The sequence below is a fragment of the Alosa pseudoharengus genome, unplaced genomic scaffold, assembly GCF_046254945.1.
Source record: "Alosa pseudoharengus isolate Yale_2024_CS ecotype anadromous, Long Island Sound unplaced genomic scaffold, YU_APseudo_1.1 YU_APseudo_1.1_scf_18, whole genome shotgun sequence".
Taxonomy (NCBI): Eukaryota; Metazoa; Chordata; class Actinopteri; order Clupeiformes; family Clupeidae; genus Alosa; species Alosa pseudoharengus.
This window is the reverse complement of record NW_027468650.1, coordinates 36,611,685-36,629,166: the sequence shown is the minus strand read 5'-3', so window position 1 is coordinate 36,629,166 and position 17,482 is coordinate 36,611,685. Positions and strand designations below refer to the sequence as shown.

At 42.0% G+C, this 17,482-nt stretch overlaps 1 protein-coding gene across 1 annotated transcript in view; it reads left to right on the top strand.

Annotated features, from left to right (window-relative positions):
- Nucleotides 1-16,348, top strand: part of cdk13 (cyclin dependent kinase 13) — a 112,108-nt gene extending 95,760 nt beyond the window's left edge. Inside the window, exons 13-14 of the mRNA XM_076291096.1 lie at nt 632-1,174; nt 15,041-16,348. Coding sequence (XP_076147211.1) covers nt 632-1,174; nt 15,041-15,732 — 1,235 coding nt within the window. The 3' untranslated portion in view covers nt 15,733-16,348. The remainder of the gene's footprint in view (nt 1-631; nt 1,175-15,040) is intronic.
- The last annotated feature ends 1,134 nt before the right edge of the window (nt 16,349-17,482 follow it).

Genomic DNA, 17,482 nt, shown 5'->3' with positions numbered 1-17,482 from the left:
ATTTACCGCTAGAACTTTGGGAAATCCCATTCAAGTCAATGGAACGTTCTACTAGCATTGTGAAGAGCCGTATAATATATATATATATATATATATATATATGTGTGTGTGTGTGTGTGTGTATGTATGTGTGTGTGTGTATGTATGTTAAGAAAGTGTGTTCTGTAAGTGTTTAATATATTCATAAAGTAAAATACAAACCTATAGTGTGAGTTGTGCTAAATTAATAAATACCTACTGGGTTACACTTTACTTGACAGTATGGACAAAAGAGTGACATGACACTGTCATGAATATATCATACACAAGTCATAAATGTTTATGACATAGTGCTTTTGTTATTAAGTGACATTCGTTTTTTGTCATAACAAGGTTTAGGGTTAGTTAGTTAGGTTTAGAGTTAGGATTAGGTTAGGGTTAGAGGTTAGGATTAGGGTTGGGGTTCATGTGTCATGACAGTGTTATATGTTCATGACAGTGTCATGTTACTCTTATGGAGATACTGTCAAGTAAAGTGTTACCAAATACTGTGATATACCATGAAACTGATAGCATGATGATGATATCAGTATTGGTGCATCCTCCAGTTTTGTTCACAAATCTGTTTTATGTCCTTGTTTTTCACTTTCAGATCCTAAAGATGTAAGCCCACAGCTGACACAAGAGCAGTTGGCTGTGTTGTTCAATTTGCTTAAATCCAAGAATACTACAGGCACAGCATCAGCCTCTGCTCAATTTTGCCATGCCATTAGCTCGAAGATGAACTTGGAAACTCTGCAGCAGTTGACCAGAGCTCCTCCTACAGGACTTGTTGAGCTTGACAACCTTAATGAGACCCTTGCTCCACCTCTACCCGCCTCCCATACTCCCAAAATACCTCGTACTCCACCACTCCCTAGACCTCCGTCACCCCTCCCTGTTAACGGTAAAATTGATGGGGGAGAGGCATCAGAAGCAGCTGCCACACAGACAGCTGTAACTATGCTTCTGGCTCAGCTGTTGAAGGTTCAGCAGCCTCAGCAACAGCCAGAGGGAGAAGGCCCAAACCCTAATCCAGGAGGAGAGGGGGCTGACTTGCCAAAAGGAAGAGTCCCACTTGGGTCAGCAGTGATATCTTCTCTGTTGCCTCCATCCGAAGTCAGACAGCCTACTAAGCCCAGCCCAAAGTCTCCAGGTGAACTCTTATTTAAAGTTAATGCATCTTGTTGTGCCTAAATTGATTGCTTGTTCTAAGTGGATGACTGGAATATTAAGACAAGCCATAGTAGACCTCTCAGTTGAACATATCCTTACTTTTTCATAAGCTGTAGCTATGTAAAACCCAACAATATCCCTGTAGATATACTACCGGTCAAAAGTTTGGGGTCATTTAGAAATTTCCATTCCACTCTATTATAGACAGAATACCAGCTGAGATCAGTTACATTTTTTTTTTAATCAGGGCAGCAGTTTTTAAGATTACATTATGTTCTTACATAATGAAGGCCTTCTACACTTCAGCGGTTGAGAGTAGCATCATCACCTGGTATGGGAACTCCACAGTTAGAGATTGTAGTACTCTGCAGAGAGTAGTGTGCTCAGCTGAACGTACTATAAGAACTCAACTCCCTGCTCTACAAGATATCTATTCCAGAAGAGTACTCCTAAGAGCCCAAAAGATTCTGAAGGACTCTTCTCATCCTAACAATGGATTATTCCTACCGCTGAAATCAAGAAGACGCCTATGTAGTCACAAAGCCAGAACTGAGAGACTCAAGAGAAGTTTTTCTCCCCAGGCCATCCGAACTCTGAACTCACACTATACTGACTTTGCACACATTCACTCTTCAGCACTCTCAAACATTTCCCAACTCTGAATTCACACTCTACTGAATTTGCACTCATTCACTCCTCAGCACTCATGACCACCCCCCCCCCCCAGTACTCTGCTTGCAATAGTAAGTCCCTTCACCATACTTGCAGTACACTGCCCCCCCCCCCCCCCCCCTCCCCTAACTACACAGCACATTATTTCATCAGGAAGCTTCTCCAACACACATCCCCAACATACTTACAGCACACTGCCCCCCCCCCCCCCCCCCAATACACAGCACATTGTCTCATGAGGAAGCTTCTCCAACACACATATAGCACACTGCCCTCTCCCCACATACACAGCACACTATCCCATCTCCCCTGTCATCCCCCAACACACACACCAAGACCCCTGGCAGTTGGGTTAGCCCCTTGAGCCGTGGATCGATCTGCCCAAGGTTTCTTCCTTGGTAAGGGAGTTTTTCCTTGCCCCTGTTGCTCTTGGGTGCTCCTTGTTGGTGCCCCCCCCCCAATCCCAATCCTCCCCCACCTTTCTTATGCAGCCCTTGTCACTTAATCTACTAAACCCCCCCATAAATGTCACTTAATCTACTAAACCCCCCCCCCCCCATAAATGCACAAATAGGCTGACACCAGACTGCAATTCTTACTTCCAGTAACTATATGCATGTGACGATAAACTTCCTTGTATCCTTGTAATTGCAAAAGGGTTCTCGACTGTTGTAGAAAGAAATGGCTAATCTTAAATGCAATATCTACATTGCCCATTATCAGCAACCATTCATCCAATGTTCCAAAGGCAAATTCTGTGTACTAATCTGATATAATTTTAAAAGGCTAACTGTGGAAACATTGGAGAACCCTTTTGCAATTATGATTTTGTTGTCAGCTTAATTTAGCAATTCAAGCAAAGATGAAAAGTTGGCTAGAGAAAAGTCATGTGTGGTTTGAGGGAGTGAGTAGAGTTGGGTACCAAACTTGGTACTTTCAATGGTACTGGCCGTATTGCGACGGTATTGCTGAAAATTGGTGAAATGATTTCATGTGAAATCAGTAGGTGCCAACATTTGGTATAGGAGGAGAGCACATTTGGGTGAGACCAGTACGAAATATACAATATATTGTTTGCCACAAAATTGTTTGGCATTTTGAAATTTTTTAAGATGCACAGTGTCTGAGAGGGGCAAGCAAACAGAAGAAGTGATTTTTGCAAACAAAAGGGAAATATATCTTGCTATGCTATCTAACATTTTACAGTTTGCTGTTCTTGTCTGATATGAGAACTGAACAGTTTTCTTTTCAGGCAAGATTAGTATTTACATGTTTAACAGTGATGTGAATGCTTCTCATTTTGTTATATTGTAATGTCTCAACAGCGTAAAGTAGGATAACATTATTACCTGGTTAAAAAACAATTGGTCAAAAGTAACGTGGTGAAATTATGCATTAAATAATGTTATCACCTGGAGAGAGGAAATACTCTTTTCTGGTTGGCTGGTGGGTGGCTATTAATTCTGAATAAAGGGACATTAAGTAGATCTGGTAAAAATAAGTTTAATCACTGTTCCATATCAATGCTTATGAATGGTAACTATAATAACCATGGTAGGACAATGGTTGAGGCTGGAAGCAGGCTTCGCAAAGAAAGGAATCAACTGTAATCAAGCTAACTGACCACCGCTACCACTGTTACGGCAAAGAAAGTTGTACAACAAACTAAGCAAGTCAGCTTCTTTTTAAATGGAACCACTTTGCGTGGTATAAAGGCATGATTATTGCCTATAGTGGCAACCGGGAGATAAGCAGGATAACGGCCTTCGAGATGTCCCGTTATATGGAATAGTGTACTTGGGTGGAGGAAACTCCCCTTCACTGTGCATCAAGAGTTCTTTGCCTCGACCTCCTTCATTAATTCCCTATAACCGGAGACCTTGGCAGCCGTTATCCCGCTCATCACCCGTAGATAGACGTTATTGTCAACTATGCATTTCTTCACAATGAAATCCTTAGTGTGTGCATTCCACTCAGGGAACTCAGGGTAGGAATATTGTAAGTATAATAAAAGACTTAAATAGTAATACTCACTCTACTTCTACTGTATAATAAGTAGGGTTGGGTACCAACCCCTGTACTTTTACCGGTACCGACCGAATCACGTCGGTATTACCGAGTATTGGTTCACGTGAATTCATGGTTCGGTAATTTCATGTGCATCAGGAGCGGAGTGCATCATCTGAGCTCATGTCTGAGTGTGACGTTATGTCTGTCTCAAAAGCGAAAGTTATTATGGCTAACTTAATGTGCACCATTTAAACCTGCATGTGCATAAATTATGAATCAGGATAGTATCCCTGGTAAGAACTTAAAATAATAGTGACAGTTGACAGAGTGCTATGAAATGCACCCATCTTTCTGAATCACGAGTGAGCTGAATCCATTCAAAATGGTAAAACAATTGTGGCTACCATAGATGAAAATGATGTCTTAACAGCATTAATAATATCTAGGCTATTTGCCAACTAGCCTACTCGCAGTAATGTTAGATTTGTCGTGACAACAGTTGCTCTAAGGCAGTGGTCCCCAAACTACGGCCTGTGGGCCGGATACGGCCCGCCACCTCATTTTGGGTGGCCCCCCAAAACATCTCCGCGGTATATAGCATCTGGCCCGCATGGGAGTACGACATCGTTAAACTATAACTTCCGTAATTTCCCCCATTCATTCTCTATGGCGAGTCTTAACAGTACACATGTAATACTCTTTTTGTCCACTGGTGGTTGTTTTGGCGCTGTTTTGCGTTTGCCATCGAAAACGGAATGAAACGTAGGCCTACCTGAAAACAATGCAAGAGGCTGACTGCATTAGTGCTCAAAGTATTCTAGAAGTGTATCAATTAATTTTTAATAACTAAGTCAAGTCATATTTCTGGGACTTTCTGGGATTATTATTTCTATTTTTTATTCACTCGTTCAAATGTTCATCAAATTCACAACTTCTCATCAGGTGAGTGAAAGTGGTCATTTCAGATGTTTTTGCCTGCATTTCATAAAACTCTCATAGTTTGAGAACTTCAAATTATTTGTAGGATATTACTTGTTCACAACTTCAGCTGTGTATGCAAATACACAGAGTTCAGAGTTCACACATTTTTGATAAAATACACTTTTGGGACTGTTAAAGTCTTTTTATTAGTATTATTTCATTTGAGCTACATTTTACACTGATATGGCATGATGGCAATATAAACACAGCTAATAATGGTATTAAATTGCAGTAGCCTATGATTAAATGTAATGGAATATTCAACTAAGGTAGACTGCTGTTGTTCACAGCACTAAGCTATTTATGTTTACTTATATACTCCGAATCTCTGGCCCTCTCTTAGAGCCAGGCATAGTGAGCTGGCCCTCGGAAGAAAAAGTTTGGGGACCACTGCTCTAAGGAAAGAAACCGTATGCTTTCGCTCCGCTGTGCCATGCTAACTAGAAGTGGTCAGCAGATCAGAGAGGGTCGTAAAATATGAGAGCAGAGGAGTACAGTGTTCGATAGCCCGGGAGTTCATGTATCCACAGCTGCAGAAATTAGCAGAACACCTGCAGCCAGCATTGAAGTCAACGACACGAATGGCTCAAGTGTCACGCATCGGATCAACTGTGTGAGACACGCATCTTACGCATGCCCGTAATACTACAATTTGATTATTAAATACAAGTTAAACTGAAGACGGAATCCGTTCATTTTGTAGGCTACAGTTTGTTGGTTAGCCCACACATACCTGATAATCTGATAGATAACTGATTCAAGGTGGGACAATGCTCGGCCTTAAAACGAGCTACGTTCAAATTCACGTTGGCATGGAATGTTTTATTTGTCAAAGAATAACCGAACGACCAAACTCACTAGCCTACTACAGACGCCTGTTAGAGACTGACTGAAACTAAGTAACTTAAACGATAGAACTTGTATGGAGGGGATAATGACCTACTGTTAAATTACATAAAACACATAGGGTTCTATCTTGCACGTAGCGCAAATGACTTTATACACTGGTGCTTGTATCATTCCTATTTTGCATTGAACGCACAGCGGAATTTTCCCTCCACAGACGCAGGTCGTTAAATTAGGAAATTAGAGGCGTGTTCCGGCGCAAACATTCCCTGGTGCTATTTTACAGATTCAGAAAACAATTCCGCCACCCACCCATTCCGCCGTGGGTGAGGGGAATCTCTGATACTCTGATAATCATCCAAACATCTTGACCCATGCTGTGCCCTGATTCAGTGCTACCAAAGCTCCGCTTCTATCCTCTCTGTCTCTGGTCCCGCGCTGTACTGTGTTAGAGAGGGAGTGGCTACAGTAGAGCGGAGAAACCCAACGTGTGCTTCTTATACCAATATATTTAACAATATATTTTGCACTTCTTATCCAAACAATGTCAAACTTGACACTGCACTTACTGGTACCCCGTATCAAGACACCTGCCAAGTCTGAAATCAATCCCATGAACGGTTCGACAGATATGCGGTAAACACACAAACACGCAGATGGGGGAGTGGCTACAGTAGAGCGGCGAAAGGCAATGTGTGCCTATTTTACCGATATATTTACTAATATCTTTTGCATATCTTATCCAAACAACTCTTAGTCGTGCAAGACACCTGGGGCTTCATGTACAAAGACTTGCGTGGAATTCCTACTAAAACATCTCGTACACGAAAACCTGGAAAGTTTTGTAAGTAGCATTACAAAATAACTAACCTGACTCTCGCCAGATGAATTTCGTTCTGCATAGCTCCATTCATCCATCTGGGATCGCTCCTTTGGACTGGTGTTTCAGAAGGCTGGGCCTTATCAAAAATCCTTGCATATGATTGTATAAGCCACTTGTCAGTCATCTTTATTGACGTGCTACTTCAACCACTCACATTGAAGCCAACCTGTGACGCTAGCTTCCTCGATCACAGTCGCTTCTCCGCTACGTCACATCTATGAAATTCCTGCCCTGCGTCCTTATTGGTTCTACCATAAAATCTGGTGCCGAAATCACTCCCAACGGAAGTGATCCCAGATGGATGTGAGTGGAGCTAGGCGGAACAAAATTCATCTGGCGAGAGTCAGGTTACAAAATAACTGCATCAATTAAAAATTAATTAAATTAATAGTGTCCAAGTAAGAGACCACACATCACGCACCCCAAATAGAGTTGATCCAGGCCACCTTGCCACAACATTACAATTTCTTGATCATATTCCTATAATTTGCACACAAGTGTGACAACAATAACGCGAATGCTTTGGCCTACTCAAGGAAAGTCAAATGAGCCTATGCGGTCAATGACACTAAGGGAGATCGCTTCAGTTTGCGCTTATTAGTCAAGCTACAGCTATTCACTTGGATGATCCTGTCCCATATGTATTTCTTTTTAAATGAAAACTACCGGAGATGTAGCCTGGCCATTTGCCATCCCCTTGGTACGCTTCGCTTCTACAAGGGTCTGGGATCTCGGCTATTGACGAACGTTTGCAAGCTGGATGTGTGGACTCTGTAGAAGTTTGAAACGATTGGATCTGATTTCACCCAATCGCTAACGTTTGGCCGTGACGTATGTTATGCGCCAGCTCGATCGTGAAGTAAGCTACCCTACAACGCTCAGAAATTGCCCACAACAATCATTCCCCACCAAAGCGAACAAGATGGATGTAAATGACTATGCCAGCTTTGCGATACAAATGTAAGAGTTAGTGGAAGAATAGCAAATAGCAGATTACTATTCAACAGTAAGGTTGAAGATAACATATTGTAACGCCGATGAGAAGTTAGGAGACGGGGAGGCTGATATATCGTTCCAAAACTCCGGTAGTTTATTTCCTATAGATGTACAGGCTAGTGCACGGGCAACAGGAGGTGTCCACTACAAAACAACAAACTGATCGCTGATAAATCACGGTCTCAATCACTCGTCATTCACACTCATCGGCCAACAACACAACGCAACACAACTCACTCGCACGTAATCCAGTTCTACTCTGACTAAACTTAGACGTCTTAGAACCCCCTATTCTATTCCCTCCCCTTAGCAATCGCTAACCTATCTGAACCCCTAAATATTCCCTCCCGGACACCTCCCCCCAATCAAAACACATAAGAACTCATTGACACATTCTATGACACAGGAGGAAGAGGGAGACACAAACACTCGCGCGCACTCACACACACACGCGCACACACGCCGGGAACACAGAAGACACAGGGGAAAGCCCAACACGGGGGCAAATAGCCTCGGCGATACAATATCATCACAATTGTCAAAGCTAGATGTGATCATTGAAAACACGCCGCTTCATTCATACCGGGTCTGCCGCACATGCTGTAATTTAATATCGAGGCTACTGCGCGATACAAATCAAATGTTTCCCAATTCCCATAGGGAGTAGGGCCACGACATCTTTGCCCAAAATTAAATGTGTTAAACACTCCTTTTGTTCGGAGTTCAGTTCCTGAATATTTGGAAGCATAGCCAGCACGGACTGAATTGCTTCACTAACTTATGCCATTGCCAACTCCCTGGAGGACTACAATTCAAACACAGCGCAGAATCTCGACGTCGTCTCTCACAACTCCCGCCTCCTGCTCGCTGATTGGCACGGAGTCGAATCTACCGCTGCGAGCGAGGCCAATGGCCAGAATCCCAGACGGAGTCGTGGAGGGAGATGAAAATCGAGCGCAAGTACGTAGGAAGGCAATTAAGGCCAGGCTACCGGAGATGGGAAGTGAAAACTCCCTGCAAATGTTCAAGGCATGGGCAAATCACCATGTTGTCAGAGAGTAAGGAAACACGATGAATTGAAGTAATGGCTTATTTGACAACATTACTATAACCCGTAAAACCCGTGAAAAAAATTTAGTTATGGGGCAGAATCTCTTGGTATTTTCGTTTATGTTTTGAACGATGAATTCTAGAATAGCGTATTAATAATGGGCTGGCGCGTCCTCTTATTTGGGTTGCCAAATTGGCAACGGCCAACTGTCAGAGGCGAGCTAAACAGATGACAGTCGTAGTGTTATCCAATTGCGCCGAAGTCTAGAATCAGTCAGTTAACATTGGTCGTATAGTGTTATCCAATTGCGCGCAGTGTGATTTTCAAATGCGTGCTTGATGCTGTCACAAGTGTCCCTAGACCAGTTTACATGGCATGTAAGCTACAGTATGTTTTGGCACTATACATTGCATAGAAAATTGCGTTTCAAGTTTTTGTAATGATGCCTTTAAAAGTCCTTATCAACCAAAGGAATACACCCACTCAATTACAACTAAATGTTACAAGAAGTATTTGGGTACCTAAAGAAATTATATTAAAACAAACTGAAGCTTGCATGCTTGACTATGAAATTATGGAAATTAATTTAGACTTAATTTAACTTCTTTCATATATATATTCTTTAAGGCATGTCTGAATCACAGAGTGGTATAAAATGCTGCCTTCTAACATGCCTTTGTTTTGACACATTTTGAAGGCAGCATAGATGCATCCCTCATGCTGCCAACAAAATGTGTAGCTGTTGGTAAGAGCTGTGCAGTCAAGGTTTACCTTATTCTGGTTTCTGGTATTCTAGCAACAGCTTTTTGTGTTGCTATCTTTTATAGGCCATCCAAAAACAAAATTCATAGCTGGTACGGCAAGTGACTCGTTAGATAGCTGAAGGCAGCAGGCAGCTGCCTTCCATTTTGGACAAGCCCATAGCCTACAGTGGGTCCCAGTTAAGTTTGGACGGGTTCCTTCGTGAATCACGCACCCCATTTTCTCAGCAGAAATGGCACAAACTGCAGTTGACACAAACAACCACAAGGTGTCACTTGGGAGTTCTGCCACTACTATTTTTGATGCGACTTGACTTACTGCTTCCATGACGCAGCGGGGGCACGGGAACTTAAATTGATCACGGTAGTTTAAGCTTACACTTGACAAAACACTCTAATATGAAAATGTAGATGCAATTGTTGTAAAATGGTGCAGCTCCTTTAAGAAAGCACCGTGCGCAGGGATTGAGAGAGATAAAGCGAGAGGGGATATGTGTGTTAGAACTTAGATGCGTGTGGAAAAAATAGGCTACGTGCTGTTGAGACTGGAGCGAGTCATATTCAAAATAATGCAAAAAATAAATCCGCAGATAAAACCAATTATTCTCATTCATTGCAATCTCAGCATGCCTGCTTGCCGACGTTCAAACGAAAAAGATATCAAAGCACCTTTTGCGTTTGAATGTAGCACGAAAAAATGCTGGACAAATGATTTAGCTAATTGATTATAGCCTGTACACCAGCAATTGTTGAACATTTACCTGTACAAGTACATTGACAGTAGCCCAGCCTAACAGCATGTTGTAGGCTATACTGTAGAAATTTCACTTTACAACCGCAACATGCCTGCTTGCCGACGTTAAAACAACATCGAAAAATATATCAAAGCAACAAGAGGGTTGAGTCTGAATGACACTGAGTTTTTAGACACTGAGTTTTTGAAGTTATAAAAAAATGGCATTCTTCAATCTCCTTCACTGACGCCTATGGAAAAGGCTTAACGTCCCAAAACAACGATCAATGATCATCAAATTTCTCTCTCATATTGCTCCTCATAACCATCTATAAAAAAGTGTTTTTTTCTTTTCTTTTTGAGCACATCCGAATCCCAGGACATAATGCACTGGACCTTATAATAGGCTCGAGATATAATTCCAAAGGGGGCAGATATGGGCCTACTGCACTTAAAACTTTAAACGAAGCTTCCCGAACTTTGAAATTGCGATCAGTGACTGGCATCAGGTGAACGAAGCTTTTCGAAGTTGAACAGGCTATTAAAAACTATTTGCGCACCTCCATGTCACAGGAGAGACTGGGCTCTCCCTTCTATGAAAAAGACGTTAGGCTACCTGCAAACTGGCCTATGATTTCATTGCTGAGTTTGCGGCAAAGCAAGAAGATGTTTTTTTTTTTCCTGAGTCAGGATATGGCGAGTCAGTGTCATTTATTTGTCCAATGTTAGCCTACAGACCAGTAGCCTACATCTTATCAATAGTTTGAATGTCGTGTGTGTTTCTGCTCATTGACAAATACGTTCAGCACAATGATTCATGCCAAATGAATTCCCCCTGTTAAAGTGTTCGCCTTTGTTACACTATTTGGTTTCGTGATGTAGCCTATGATACACACCATATGGCCAAATATGTGACTCGGCTAATGTTATAGGCTATACAATTGAATTTCCCCTCTTAAATACAAGCTGATGTAGCTTATTAGACTAGGCTACTATTAAAATACACCGACGGTAGCCTTGGCTATGTGTAAAGTAAGCTATCGCATGATTTCATGCACGTAAGTGAAAAGGGCCTTACATCTGTCAAGTTCGCACAGGGCCTCGCACCCCCTTGCGACGGCCCTGCAGCTCCTCCTAAGACAGCGAGGGGAAAAAGTTAAAATACGCGGAAAAGTTGACAGGTTTGTTTCGGTCCCGGTGATTATTTGTGAAATTGTGCAAACGACAGCCTTTTCAAGGCATTTCAAGGAAGGAGTCGTAGCATGCAAGCTCCCAAATTGACCCAGTAGCCTAAGGCATCAATAAATTGTTGGGAAGGGGGAGGGTCATGCGTTTTTTCTCAATCACTTTGGAGGGTCATAGAAAAAAAATTTGCTGGCGAGGGAGGGTCACGTCTTTTTTGACTAACACTCCCAAAACTCCTCCGGTAGCCCCTTAAATAAATAACGAACAGTCCCTAATTGATTAATAGCCTGTAGGCCTACACCAGCAATTGTTGAACATTCACCTGTAGCCTACAGGACATTGACAGTAGCCCAGCCTAACAAGCAAATGTTGCAAAAGACATCAAAAGACGCAATTAATCAGAAATAAATAATGTAATCTGCATCGCTTTATTTAACAAACTGCAAGCAACAAGAGGATTGAGTTCGCTGTGAGGCCAAACCCAAGAGCAGAGCCTATCTGTTAAGGCAGTCGATAGGATATGGTAACGAGCTGTGTGCGCCTGGAAAGACGATAGAAGATGCTTTCTGAATAGCATAGCGAAGACTGCTCTGGTCATCCCATACCCACCCCCACTTCCTGTAGCCTGAAGGCCTGCGGGGAGTAGCCTAAAACGACTCGTTGCCGTTTTGGGACATTAAGCTTTTTCACATTAAGCCCCCCTCCCCCATCCCCTTCTTTCACAAGCAGTGGGGGAGTGCGGGGCACAAAGTAGGCCTAACGCTTTTTGGCTTTGGCTAAATATTTCTAAAATCATTTGAGTTTCACTAGTCACATGTTTTAACAAGCAACACTTGTTATTGAACTAGATAACAGACGTGTGTCGAAAATTGACTTTATTTTCCATACGGAGAAATAACATATGCAGAGTCTAACCAAGGTCAATCAAGGCAAAAAAAGCCCTTAAACCTGAAAACACATGAGGCACAAGTGCAAAACATCACAAAACTAACTAAACTAACACGCGCATATTTTTGTATTGCAATCATTGCAGCCTACAGTTGTAACAGCGCGTTACAACTAACCCCGCTGGGTCACGTTTCTTTTAAGATAAGATGGCTCATGTGTTGACTACATGTTTCAAAATGGTGTTCATTTTTAGCCTACAAGACGATTATTAGTCAGTAAGCTGCACCCACAACTCAGTAATCGAAAGAGAAGTTGCCTACCACCTATTTACTTTGATGCCTTCAAAAGACGTTTTGCTGTAGATCTACATGAAAACACGTCCATACGGACTGAAAATTTGTGGAACACCGTCTCATTGTAATGTGGTTAACTGACCAATATGTCCCGATCAACCATCTGCAACTAGGAAAAAAGTCCATGTTACATTTAACCCCACGTTACTTTGTGCCCCGCGCTCCCCTGCAGCTTTCTGAAGCGGTGTTTCTGAAGCTGTAGGCCTAACAACACATAGGCTACCACCTTGACGTGAAAAAGCTTAACGTAGCTTATGTCCCAAAACGGCAACAAGTCGTTTTACTCCCCGTATGCGCTCATTATAAAGAACGTTTAACGGGTCACAAAAACAGCTATCAATTAATCACCAAACATAAACAAGTCTTGCCAGGAGCAACACCTTGCAAAAAGTGATAACAATAGGCCTATGCCTTTATACGGCTCTGCTCCTGCCTAGATTCGAACTCAGAACTGCCTGAAAGTTGCAGACCTGTTCTGGAAATACGTGCATTAACCCACTCGACCGTCAGACAACGCTATCTGCTTCGAGTAGGCCTATTGGGTAGGACTGTAGCCTACACTGGTTGCTGTGGCACAGTCTTGAGTGACCGAATTCGTTTTCCTTTGTCATATGAATGCTGTCATTTTGTTAACACTAGTGCAGTGCCCGTTCAAACATGCCATTCCTGAAGAAAACCCGTAGCTCAATTACATGCCCACATGTATGCCTGCTTTAAAAATAGGATGATAGGGAAACATCATTCCAGCTAAGCATTCAATAATGAATACTGAATATTATAATATATTAGCCTATAATTAATGTGGCCTCTAATAAATTTAGGCATGGCTGCATGTGACATTTCTACAGATCAGAATGACATAATGACAACTGTTTTGAGTTAAGGCTAAATGTAGGCTATAGCTTACTGAATAACTTCCTAATGCTATTCGAAGCTTGCACATACTTTTATTTTGAGTGGTCACTACATACCCGTGTTTAATAGCGTGATAAGTGCCGTCGCTCAGTCTGCAACTTGTCTAACGTTAGCTATGTGGCATTAGCCTATCGCTCGTTTCAATTTGGGACCTTGCAGTCTGAATTGTCGTTTTAGTCAAAGTCTCTTGAAAGTCCAAAGTAGCTTGGGCTATTCGAGTGGTCACTACATACCCGTGTTTGTTGGCGTGTTGCAAGTAATCATTTTATGCAAGCAAACTGCATACAGGGAGTCTTTATTGTTGAGGTCAGACATGATAATCATCTTGCATCTTAACCCACAAGCGGTTCCCGAGTAATCCGTTTAAATTGGGACTGACTATCATCAAAGTGAGACCTAGCAGAGCCCGTTCTCTGGACCTAGCTACTGTCAGTACACGATCCATGGGGTGGAGCTCCCCTGAAACTGGTCCCCTTGTAAACAGTGCAGTGCAGCGATAAACGTCCTACGTAAATAAGCATATTTTGAAATATGCATTCAAAAATCTTCAAAATCGAGAGTGCACACCTTTGTGCCACGTGCAAGCCACATACGAAATCTTAGGTCAGTCTGACAAACAGTCAGCGTGATATGCGTGCCACAGACACACACACACACACACAGACGCTTCTTGCTTTATAGATAGATTACTGTTAAGGAGATGCTGTAGGCAAAGGCTATATTTCAACCTCGTTAGTGTAGTAAAAAAAACAGAACTATTCACGAGGTTTCTGGGCAGCATATTTATGTTCTGTTAGCAAGCGAACTTCTCATGACTGCCGACAAAGTCTACTGCCAGCTGACGAAGCTCTCATTTTAAAACATTACTGAGAGACAGGCACTGTACAATCAAGAAATCTTGCCACTGAATCCAAAGCTATGTTTAACATTATGTACAAACCTTATAGGTTACAGTGGACTAGCATGTTGCAGGGGCTGCTAAAAACACAGAAACAAACTGAAAACTCGGCCAATCACAGCCCTTGCTCGTCCAATCACAGCATCTTGCTGTCCGGTTCGATCGCAGAACGCCACAGCGGACTATGCTGCCCCCAAGCGGCTGCAGTTGTACTTACATTTCACCCAGCTGCATGAATCACCTTGATCGTGAATGAAGTGTCAATTTTTAACTGGGACCCACTGTATATCTTTAGGCTGGTTGTCCAATTTTCCCTATCTAGTGACATGATTGTATGTCTCTGACAATCATGTTCTTAGTCAGAGGCTAGGCTTGACAAGACTGCCAAAGTTATTTTGGGCCGGGTTTATGCCTATTTAATTCAATTCTTAACTTGGGACTGTCTTAAGTTAGGATTGTGATGGCCAAATTACTATCCTATGATGAGCTAAGATATTTTCCTAAATGTAGTTAGGGTACATGTTTCTGTAATACCAAAAATCTAAATGAAATCCTGTCTTATCTCAGTTTAGGATCATAGAGTTAGGAATTTTCTGTAATGAGGCTCCTGCTTCTTACTAATTTTGCACAAGCATTTCTTTGATCTGTTGGCTAATAGATGTTTTCTCTTGCAGTATCTATTGGAAGTGAGGTGCTGTCTTCTTCCAGATCACAGGAGTCTTTGCCCATCTTACCTCCAGACCAGAGACCTCCAGAGCCTCCTGAGCCACCCCCTCATTGTGAAGATCTGGACTATCGACAAGGCTCTGAAATCAAACAGTGTCACTTGCCTGAGTACCCTCCTCCTCTGGTAGGGGAGGGTCCTAGTTCTGAAGGTGATTTCCTTGGGCCTGCCTACTTCCCCTCTTCCAGTTTTCCAGATGGCTACCTAAGTCATATGATGAGTGGGAAAATACCAGTGCACTCTCTAAGGGATGCATTTTGTGGCATCCATAAGCAAGAGCCAATTGCTGCCGGTACGACAGTGCCCCAGGATTCTTTACTAGGGGGAGTTACAGGAGTTGCAACAGCGGGGTCAGGGGGAGGTACTAATAACATAAACAGTATGGTCTTCAGTGGTGATAAAGACCACCGTTTTGAATACAGTCAAAGCCCAGTACCGGTCAATGGTTCCTCCAGCCTCCAACTTTACAACCACACCATTTCAGGTAAGGATGGTGCTCTGCCATTTCCTCCTTCAACAGTGACATCTCACCATGGCCAAGCATGGGAATCACCCTCTCAGTCTGGAGCCCCACCTCTCCCCCATGGATTTGCCCCTCACATGAGCACTGCATCATTGAGAGGACAGTGTCCTCCTTTCTGACTGCTATTCTAAGCCCTTATGCAAGGAATATGTTTACAGGATTCTTAATAATATTAAGATACTGTTTGAAGATATTATACTCCTCTGTAATAGACAAACTCCCAGGGTATCTTTTATGGTGAGCTTTTCCTGCTCATAATTTTTTGTGTGTGTGTGTATATGCTTGGTTTCATCATCATTCATAGTTTGAAATTTAAAAGAACCTTTATGGCTAAAGATTGCTTCACCAGCACTTCCATAGGGACAACTGTGTTAAGATGTTTTGAACTACTGAATAAAGCTGGAAGAATCATTGTATGTATGGGTTAGACATTAAGTAATATTCATTTTGAAGATCTTTTTGAACACCTGGAGATCATCTGATTCTTCACTAGAGGATTTAAATTAGACTGTATAGAGACCAGAAGCACTTGGATGACTGAATGTATGGAAATCTACTGAATGATGTTGAAAATCAGGTGTTCTTGGTAACAACACCCACCAGCCCTTGTGTAGATCTTTGATAAAGTTGAAAATTATTTTTTAAGACATTTAACCAAGCACAAAAAAATGTGCAACCAATGTCTTTTTATACTTTTTCTCTGGCCAGAATTTATTAAAGAAATGCCAACAATAACTCTGGTGTGCCGTGTGCGTGAGATTAGCCAGTTTTATATTGTCTTGGGTTGCCGTGTGCGTGAGATTTTAGCCAGTCTTATGTTGTCTTGGGTTGTAAATAATCACATTACCCATTCATTACATTTTTGAATTGCTGCTTCATATCCTTTTGATATGTATCCTAGTACAGCGGTCCCCAACCGGGCCGCGGGACATTCCTAACTGGGCCGTAGCCTACGACAAGAGTTTTTAAAAAAATGCATGCAAACTAGGGGTGTAAAGATTAACCGATGCGTATCGGTATCCGTTTTTAACGTGTAAGAAACGGCTACATCGATACGTGAAGCCCCGTATCGGAAAAAAACTGAAATGAATCGGTCGTTATATCGATTTACTTGTTATGAATCGGTTCACAACCTTTTCTGCTCGCTCAGACTCTCATTTACGTTCCAAGCAGCGCGTTCATCCCACTTCCGGTTTTGAAACTATACTTGGCACGGAATTGTGGGTAATGCAGTTCGTTTTTGGTTACATTCATTGCCCAAAGTTGTCAAATGACCTCATTACCCATCTACTGCAACTTAAGCATGTGATAACTTGCACTCGCTCGGCTTTTGTTTTTCGAAATTCAGCACGAAATTAAACTCTTATAGCGTTCCTAAAAAGCAACGATAGTCTGTAGAGTAGCCTTACCTTTGATGAAGGGATTTCCTTAATGTTAAATAATAATTTGGCCCTTGCTGCTAATTGCCTAATTGACCATGACAATGATAATTGATAATATAAAATTAATGTGCACCTTGAGCAAATGATAAAAAATATTTCAGAATGCTTTCCATTCTTGAACTGCATCGAATTGCATCGAATCGTACTGAATCGTTTTTTATAAACATGTATCTTTTCTTGTATCGAATCGTGTTCATGTATCTAGATGCGAATCGTATCGTCTTTTACATGAGAGATTCACACCCCTAATGCAAACTAAATAAACTCAATTTAATTCGCAATAATGTCACATTCGCAATAATACCCACTGACGATGGTGAGCCAGATACCTCAAAGAAAAAGAAGGGGTCATTCAATACGAAATATGACAAGTCATATTTAAAATATGGTTTCGCAGAGACCGGTGACTCACATGCACCAAGTCCTT